This window comes from Fundulus heteroclitus, unplaced genomic scaffold (genome assembly GCF_011125445.2).
Source record: "Fundulus heteroclitus isolate FHET01 unplaced genomic scaffold, MU-UCD_Fhet_4.1 scaffold_56, whole genome shotgun sequence".
Lineage (NCBI taxonomy): Eukaryota > Metazoa > Chordata > Actinopteri > Cyprinodontiformes > Fundulidae > Fundulus > Fundulus heteroclitus.
In genome coordinates, this window is record NW_023396989.1 from 1,550,072 (window position 1) to 1,559,908 (window position 9,837).

At 40.7% G+C, this 9,837-nt stretch overlaps 2 protein-coding genes across 2 annotated transcripts in view; both read right to left on the minus strand.

The window, feature by feature from the left end:
• Positions 1-9,837, minus strand: part of LOC105922418 (M1-specific T cell receptor alpha chain-like) — a 571,536-nt gene that overhangs the window by 475,898 nt on the left and 85,801 nt on the right. The window lies entirely within an intron of this gene.
• Positions 4,201-6,526, minus strand: LOC118561102 (E3 ubiquitin-protein ligase TRIM21-like). Its single transcript, XM_036132968.1, has 2 exons — positions 6,490-6,526; positions 4,201-6,262 (listed from the first exon to the last, which is right to left on the minus strand). The coding sequence occupies exon 2, from the start codon at positions 6,251-6,253 to the stop codon at positions 4,637-4,639; it is 1,617 nt and encodes a 538-aa protein (XP_035988861.1). The 5' UTR covers positions 6,254-6,262; positions 6,490-6,526; the 3' UTR covers positions 4,201-4,636.

Sequence of the window (9,837 nt, forward strand, 5' to 3'; positions counted from 1 at the left end):
GAAAAAATAACATTTTGACAAAAACATGATTCCAAAAAAAAAATGATAAATACATTTTCTACATAGAACATATGTAAGCTACACTAGGTAATGTTTATTTGTCAGAACATTAATATCTGCTGTTTCCAGCGTATTCAGCAGAGCCAGGGCCAAACGGAGCAGCAGGCTCAGTAAAAGGAAACAACCAGGAAGTCTGGTGATTTCTGGTTAAAATTATTATTTCTTTCATTCAGTGAAGTTACTCACAGTGGGTAGAGTTGTCATAGATTTTAATGGAGTAGCGATAATTTTTGATAATTTAATAGTAAAAGGAAAAAGCGCTTTGCAGTGAAACTACTCCAAAAGGTTTGTCAGGTACATAATGATAAAACATTTTAATAAAATGAAGCCTAGGCGGAAATTAAATTGAAGAAACTCTATTGCAGGAGTGGCCAACTCCGGTCCTCGAGAGCCGGTGTCCTGAAACTTTTAGAGGTTTCCCTGGCCCCACACACCTGAATCAAATGGCACAATTAGCTCCTCAGTATGCAGTCAGGTTTTTCAGAGTCAATTCAATTCAATTCAATTCAATTTTATTTATATAGCGCCAAATCATGAAACATGTCATCTCAAGGCACTTTACAAAGTCAAGTTCAATCATATTATACAGATTGGGTCAGATTATACAGATTGGTCAAAAATGTCCTATATAAGGAAACCAGTTGATTGCATCAAAGTCCCGACAAGCAGCATTCACTCCTGGGGAACCGTAGAGCCACAGGGAGAGTCGTCTGCATTGTACATGGCTTTGCTGCAATCCCTCATACTGAGCAAGCATGAAGCGACAGTGGGAAGAAAAACCACCCATTAACGGGAAAAAAAAAAAAACTCCGGCAGAACCGGGCTCAGTATGAACGGTCATCTGCCTCGACCGACTGGGGTTACGGAAGACAGAGCAGAGACACAACAAGAGAGACAAAAAAGCACAGAAGCACACATTGATCTAGTAATCTGTTCTACATTAGATGGAAGTAGCGGGTGAGCCGTCTTCTCTGGATGATGTCACAGTTAACAGAACGCCAGACCAGGTGTACCTACTATGAAGAGAAAAGAGAGAGAGCAAAAAGTTAAAAGCTGAAATGAAAACAGTCATTTCAATGTAATACAATGCAAAACTGGAGAACAGTAGAAATCAGTAGAGTGAGAAAATTAGACCCTGATGTCCTCCAGCAGCCTAGGCCTATCACAGCACAACTATTGTACATGTACAACCACCATCCATCATGGACAACACCTTCCACCCCCTGCACCAGACTGTAGAGGAGCTGAGCAGCTCCTTTAGTGCCAGACTAAAACACCCTGTCTGTAAAAAGGAGCGCTACCGTAGGTCATTCATCCCTGCTGCAACCAGATTATACAATGCTGCACTGTAACTGTGACCATAACCGTTATTAGTAATATGCAATAACTAATGTACAATAATATGCAACTCATGTAAATTTAATCTCTGGACTATACATATAACTGTATAACAGTTACAATTACTGTAACAAGTGTTTTGCAGTAACTACGTGCAATAATGTGCTGTGTTTATTATTATTATTATTATTATTATTATTATTATTATTATTATTATTATTATTAATATTATGGTGTTATATTATTATGTTATAAAGGTCACTCATTCCTGCCGCTACCTGATCATAGCTTTATAAGTGTAACTATTAGAGTAACGACTGCAACCACGCACCATAGCTGCAACAATAACTGTAATAACTTATGTGCAATAAGCTATTTAAACAAGGTGCTACAATCCGTGCATTAAGCCTGTGCAATAATCCTGTATAAACTGTATAAACTGTGCAATAAGCCTGTGCAATAGTCCTGTATAAACTGTATAATAACATATGTGCAATAACATATTTATACATAGGAGTGTACAGAATTGTATATTGTATATAGCTGTATAACTGTATCTAACTGATTCTACTTACCTACTTTGACACCTTCTTCTGACTTTTGACTATTGAGCCGATGGGACAAGTGAATTTCTCCACTGTGAGATCAATAAAGCTTATCTCTATCTCTCTATAGAGGTAGCTCAGGGTAACATGAGCCACTCTAACTATAAGCTTTGTCAAAAAGAAAAGTTTTAAGCCTAGTCTTAAAAGTAGACGGGGTGTCTGCCTCACGGACCAAAACTGGGAGTTGGTTCCACAGGAGAGGAGCCTGATAGCTAAAGGATCTGCCTCCCATTCTACTTTTAGAGACTCTAGGAACCACCAGCAGACCTGCAGTCTGAGAGCGAAGTGCTCTGTTAGGAACATACGGGGTAATCAGAGCTCTGATATATGATGGAGCTTGATTATTAAGGGCTTTATACGTTAGAAGGAGAATTTTAAATTCTATTCTTGATTTAACAGGAAGCCAATGAAGGGAAGCTAAAACAGGAGAAATATGATCCCTCTGGTTAATTTTCATCAGAACTCTTGCTGCAGCATTTTGGATCAGCTGAAGGCTTTGAACTGCCTTTTGTGGACTTCCTGATAGTAAAGAATTACAATAGTCCAGCCTTGAAGTAACAAATGCATGGACCAGTTTTTCAGCATCACCCCTGGACAGAATGTTTCTAATTTTGGCGATATTCCAGAGGTGAAAAAAGGAAACTCTGGAAATCTGTTTAATATGGGATTTAAATGACATGTCTTGGTCAAAAATAACACCAAGATTTTTAACTTTATTACCAGAGGCCAAGTTAATGCCATCCAGATTAAGTGATTGATTAAGAAGTTTATTCTTTGAGGACTCTGGCCCAAAGATTACAACTTCTGTCTTGTCAGAATTTAAATGCAGGAAATTTAAAGTCATCCAGCTTTTGATGTCATCAAGACATGACTGCAGTCGAAATAATTGATTGGATTTATCAGGATTTATGGATAAATATAGCTGAGAGTCCTGCTAATGAACTGATTATTTGACTCAGGCGTGTCAGACCAGGGACACATCTAAAGGTTGCAGGACACCGGCTCTCGAGGACTGGAGTTGGCCACACCTGGTCTATTGCCTACCTCCATCCAATCAGAGGCTCATCTGCCTCAGACGCAAGCACCTTATACTGTAACTCACTTTTACTGCAATTTACAAGCTGTATGCAACGCACTTTCGTTATATACGCACTCTGTGCATACAAAATGACAAATAAAGTTGTCTAAGTCTAAGTTAAATTTGATTTAATTCCGTTTTATTTACAAAGCACCAATTTACAACTCATCTGAAAGCTCTTTCCTAAGTCAATTTTATAAAATCATTCTGATCAGTGGTTCCCAAACTCTATTAGCCACCACCCCCGATCCCCCAATCTTCAAAAAATAAATGAAAAAAAATATTGCAACAAGCTGTTTTATAGCCAAATAAAAGGCAGAATGTTAAATTAAGCTCAAATGAACAGAACAAAAAAGAAAGTTGCAGTTACAATAAAATCATCATAACGAAGGTTATTGAAATAAAATTAGAACATAATTTTAATTAAATTGCAATAAAGTTACACACAACATTCACAACAGGATCCTGAGGCTTTTTCAGGTTCATCAGTGGCTTAGGGACAGAAAGAGACTCGGATCAATCCTCCACAACCTGAAACGTCTCTGAAGCAGAGAGCATCCAGGTGGATTCATGGACTAAACTCTGATAATCTACCTGTTGTGTTCTCACTTTATTTATTTCATGAACCAGCTTCTAAATCTGAGTCTGACTCACAATTTACGCTGCAAAATAGAAACATGAAGAAGTTTAACACTTTGGTAGAGCGACACAGAGTAACAACAACAGAGCGCTACATAAAGCAGTTATTAATCAGAGAAATTAAAAGTTATTTGCTGATTGTTTCTCATTGGTTACCTTCAGCAGGTAGACACGCCCACAGCAACACACCTAAGCTCCCTGCAGCCCCACCACCAGTTGCTGGTTTCCCTGTTTCTGTCTGATTATTCGCTAAAACAGCATCTTTTAAATGAACTGCACCTGTCTGAGTTACAATGAAAAGTATTACAGCTCTGAGTGTGAACATAGAAACCACGTCTACCAGCAGTTTCCCCCCAGCAGCAGCGGTGAGGTTATGACATCATCAGTGGTCATGACATCATCAGTGGTTCAATACATCTTTTTATTTATTACATTTATAGTTTTTGATTCTAATTTTTACAAAGGAAATATTTATTTTCATGTCTTTATGGTGTGGGGAAAAAACACAGTCAGACCACCATTACATTTCTCATCTTGTGCACCCCCTAGTGGCAGCTCCACACTCTGGGAATCCCTGATTTAGACAATTTGGTTAAAAGTTTTCTATCAAAGGAAATCCAGCAGATTTCATTGAGTCTTTGACTTGATCCAAGAATGATCCACAGAAACGTCCACCTGTAGTTTCACTGACTGGGACCTTAACATCAGAGGTGATGCTACAGTCCATATTATTACGTAATCTACAATTTTAAGTCTGCTCTCACCTTGATTACTAACATGGCTGTATTTACAAAAACCTAAGAGTCACTCAGACTGGAGGTTCTTCACCCACAGGTTCATTATTCATGGAGCTTCAACTGGTTCTGGTTCTGATTCTGGTTCTGGTTCACATTCATCAGAGTTAAAATCATCCTGATTAACAGATGATCAGAGGAGCAGAGTTTTTACCTCCATCATTTAAACAGGGACTAAAGAACGGATAGATCTTCTCAGTGAAGCTGCAGCCGGTAAAGGAGTAGATCAGAGCTGCAGCATCTACATCATAAAAGGAGACCAGACCCTCCTCATAATCCACAAACACCCCCACCTTCTCAGGACCAGGCTGGACATGGAGACGGACTGAAGGTTCAGCACGAGCTTTGTACTCATTTCTATTTCTCAACCTAACAGTCCAGAAACCATTCTGAGGCCTCAGAGTGATGTTTCCCTTCCTGTTGATGGACTCTCTGGCCAGTCCTAAATCCCAGTCAGTTTTTCCTTTAACCTGAACCTCAAAGTAAAATCTGCCTGAAGAGAAACTCTGCTGTCCTAAAACACACAAACACTGAGAAAATCTCTCTGGGTTGTCTGGAAGCTCCTTCCCTACATCTCCAAGTTTCACCTGTTTTCCATCATCAGACAGGATGAGGTCAGGTTGAGCTGTATCAGGATCCAGAGTCACATCCACTGCATACTGCTGGACCCTCTTCAGCTCAGCCTCCATCAGCTGCTTCTTCATCTTCTTCATCTCCTCCAGCAGCTGAGCAGCAGCTCTCACCACAGTCCCCTCATATGATGGAGGATGAACTCTGACCTCTGTCCAGTTCTTGGTGGGTGGAGCAGCTTTCAGGGAGGAGAAGCTTTGGAGGAGGTGGAGGTGGTCTTCAGACTGTGAGAGCTGCTTCACCTCAGAGCTCCTCTTCATCAGCTCAGAGATTTCCTGCTCCAGATCTTTGATGAAGTCTTCAGCCTGTTTCTCTGCAGTTTTCTGTTTGTCTTGGATCTCCTTGATGAGCTCCTTCAGGCCTCTCTCAGCAGCCTCCTTCAGAGCAGTGAAGACCTGAACACCTTCTGCTTTCTCTCTGTCTGCAGCATCTTTACTGATCTTCACCGACTCTTTGATCTCCTGGATCTTCACTCGTCTGCTCTGGATCATCTTCTGAACTTCAGCCTCGGTCTTCTTCAGCTCTGCCTTCTTTCCTTCAGATTCTTCTCTCAGAGGAACAAACTCGTGGTTCTTGTGGTCTAGAACAGGACAGAGAGAGCAGACACATGTCTGGTCGGTCCTACAGAACAGCTCCAGAGGTTTATCGTGCTGCAGACACATCCTGTCCTCCAGGTTCTCCACAGGCTCCATCAGCTGATGTTTCTTCAGACGTGGAGTGGTCAGATGAGGCTCCAGGTGAGTCTGACAGTAGGAGAGCAGACACACCAGGCAGGACTTCAGGGCCTTCAGCTTGGTTCCAGTGCAGACGTCACAGGGAACTTCTCCTGGTTTAGCAGCTGAGCTGCTGCTGCTGGCTTCCTGCTGAGCTTCATGTCTGAACTGAGCAACCATCTCTCTGATGAAGGTGTTGACTCCCAGCTGAGGTCTAGACGTGAATATCTCTTTACACAGGGGACACTTGTAGGGAACATTAGCCTCCCAGTGCTGAGTGATGCAGGCTTTGCAGAAGTTGTGTCCACATGGTGTGCTGACTGGATCAGTGAACACATCCAGACAGATGGAGCACAGAAACTGATCCTCAGACCGCAGGTTGCTGCCAGAAGACATTTCTGAACTCTGAGAACAGGAGACAGTTTAAAGAAAGCAGGTCAGAAAAAGTCATTAATGTATTTGTCAGGAAAACAGTTTTACACAACTTAGTAAAAATATTCTTTGTGTCACAAAATCAAAGCTGATTCTGATTTAAACCTAATTTCACTTCTGGTCTCCTGATCTGGTCTCAGTAAAACAGGTTTGGTGTTTCTGCTGCTAGTAGAAGCATAGATAGTATCAGCAGTACTCACCAGTATCTCAGTGTGTTGTTGAGGGGCAGAAGGTGAATCTCAGTTTGTTCCTCTTTATTTTCTTCTATTTTTGACAGAAAGGAACATTAATCTTGACTGCAGCGCTGCTGAGATCCAGAAACGTCTGAGAATTTCTTGTAACTGACGCTGAAACTCGTATTTCCAGTTTTGCCCCGCCCCTGACTTCACCTGTTTATCTGCTTTCATGTCCTCCTGCAGAGGACACTTTATCAATTTTTACTTTAGAGGCTGGGTTAACTGCAGATAACACAGGTTGAAAAGATCAATTTCTCCATTGTGAGATCAATAAAGTTCAATTATTATTTATTATTATTTAATTTGGCCCTCCATGTTCAACTGCCCTGATTGTGATACAGCCACCAAGTTCAGCCACTACACAGATAAATATGTTTGGTTTAGGTTCAGGTGGACTAAACAGCACTAAAAGTAGCAACAGTCTCTCATGAAATCATAGATTTAATATTCACTGACAGTCATTTATCAATCAATCAATCAATCAATCAATCAATCAATCAATCAATCAATCAATCAATCAATCAATCAATCAATCAGTCAATCAGTCAGTCAGTCAGTCAATCAAATTTTATTGTCAATTACAATTTGCATTGCAATCGAAAAGTCAGTTCCAGTACAACCGTCCATCACATAAACAAACAAACATTTTGGGGGGAACGATTGACTGAGGCCTTGCGTTGCCAAGGAACGCAGCCAGTCAGCCGCTGCTAAAAAGCGCAGCCGTCAAGGCCGCATTCCTCCAAACAGCCCTGAACCACGCCTGCACGGAGTTCACGAGGCGCTGCCCTTGAACTGTCAAAGGAAGTGCAACAACATGGGGGAAAGAGGGGAGAGAGAAAAAAAGAGACAGATGTTTGCCTATTTATGCACTCACCAATAAAGAGACAAACAACCGACACAAAAAAAAAACTCATAGCACGAAAAGGACAAATAACACAATACAACATGTATGCAGAAGGTAAACATTTGAGACCTGTCGCGTGTGCGTAATTCATCAGTCTTATGAGTATCAGTTATGCGTGTGTGTGTATGGGTGAAAGTGTTTTATCTCTGTGAACACTCTCCAGAGGCCATTGTCCTTGATGTTATCAGCCGGCCCACAGTTCAGAGACGCATCCAGGTGTCAGCGGGGGAGGAGGGAGCGGGGGAGAGTTCTGAGCTCTCTCCGCCATAACAATCCAGGAGTTGATAGGGAGGGAATCCAAATATGTTATTTGTTATGAGACAAGCTGCACTGCCTTTCCTGTCAGCTTTTAAGTCTTTGCTGGCTCCAAATGGTAAATCCAATATTCCAAATTATTGGGCTTCTCCGCGCTTCGCTTCCAGATTTTATCCCATCTTCCCTTGAGTTCAACCACCAAAGTCAGTCTGCGTTCCAACACAGGCAGCTTTTCGGCTTCGCTCCATTCACCTTCCAGGTTTGTCCGTTCACAGCCATAGTGAGCGCATCATGCAGCCGGCAGCCTGATCAAGGCCACATGGCTCCGACATCCGCTGTATTTGCTGATACATCAAAAATCCACAAAAACCAATAAGTAGAGATCCCAGTATCCTTAATCCAAATGTGAAAGTTTCAAACGTCCAGGAATGACAAGGTCGAAAGACACACCGTTTTCCTCCAGGAATTTAGGGTGCATCTCACAAAATGAGTCAAATCAGGACCGGACGGGTCCCCCTTCCGTTGCCTACCCGTAGAAAAAAAATTATCAATAGCATTGAGAGACTAGCTTACCAGATCCATGTTTTTCAGAGTTCGGTTGATACGAAGAAAGTGCTCAGAAAGACAAGACATAGCAAAGCAGGAGGGGGGCGGGTAAAAGCTGCAGAGAGAGAAAAGACGACCGACCTCGGAGAGAGACAAACATATTCACATCCCACTGATGTGAATATTTTTAGTCTGAGTTGTTTTAAAATCTGTTTAAGGGCGACTGTGGCTTGATGGGTTGAGTAGTTGTCTTGCAATTAGAAGGTTGTGGGTTTGATTCCAGCTTCCCCTTGTGACCAGGACTCAGGCTCTACTCTGAGTCCTCCCCGGATGACTGAGCTCCTTACCCTATCTCTAAGGGAGAGCCCAGACACACTATGGAGAAAACTATTTTCAGCCGCTTGTATCCGGGATCTTTAATCATTCCTTTCAACTACTGTCCTGAAATCAGCTCTTGGGCTGATATTAGGACAATACCTAACAGACAGAGAGTTATTTTTTAAACATCAAATAACTTTAAACAGTGTTTAATAGGACAACATTATGGCGTCCTTGGGTGGGCGATCGTAAACACAGCTGCACTGCACACATATGAGAATATCACCTGTGATATTTTTAGGCTTTTAGGGAAAAAAGTTAATTCCAGAATTTTATCAGCTAGTAATAATGAACAGTACTTCAAAAAGCTATAATTCAGATGCTGGAATCAATCAAGTTATTTGGTGTAACCAACAGTCTGATAGTTGATTTAACTGTAATGTTAAACTTACTGAATTTAAATTTTGTTGCACATCTGATTCCAGATGGTGTGATTTGTCCTCATGTTTGCATAAACCACAGTTCATGAAAATAACCAACCTCATAAGTACGGTATCCTTGCTCGGTATATAGAACATTTTGACCCAGGATTCAAAGATTTATTATTATCTGCAGGAAGTCGAACGTTGTCTTTTTTAGAACAGTTTTATTCAACCTTTTGTAAGTTTAACAGCTTAATTAAACTTATAATGCTTTTTATAAACTCATAATAATTGTTGTGCAAAACAGAGATTGAAATTGTCCCACATTTGTTCACAGTAGTCATATTACTAAAACTACCTACAATACTGTTTATTTTCCTTTCAGTTTTAACTGTTGATCTGCAACACTGTTCCTGTTTCCTTAAGCCGTATAATAAACATTATTTTTTGTAATCTGAACTTGTCTATGTCTCCTTCTTGCCTCCTCATCTGTCTGTCTTTATGTATTAATACTTTAAATGCTCACACACCACCATCCACTATTTTCTGCATCATTTTATCATTTTACAGTTGAAGTGGAAAACTGATGCTAATAGATAGTTATTTTTGAATTGCATTTTATTAAAAGGTGCATAGCACAAGTTCCAGGATTTTGTCTGATTTCTGCTCCCACTGGCAACAACGTCTTTTGAGATAAGATAGTTAGAAATACAATTTTGTTATGTAATATTATTTGGAAATATTACTTTATTTTGGACCGAAGTATTTCAAATTAAGACAATTTTTTTAAGGGGAAAAACATAGCGACCCTTTTAGTTGGTCAATAATGGCAGCAGGGAACTGGCTATCACTGAGAGTCTTCCTGGA

Excerpts from the sequence above, each read along its gene's own strand:
- LOC118561102 (XM_036132968.1), bottom strand. The coding sequence starts at position 6,253 with ATGTCTTCTGGCAGCAACCTGCGGTCTGAGGATCAGTTTCTGTGCTCC.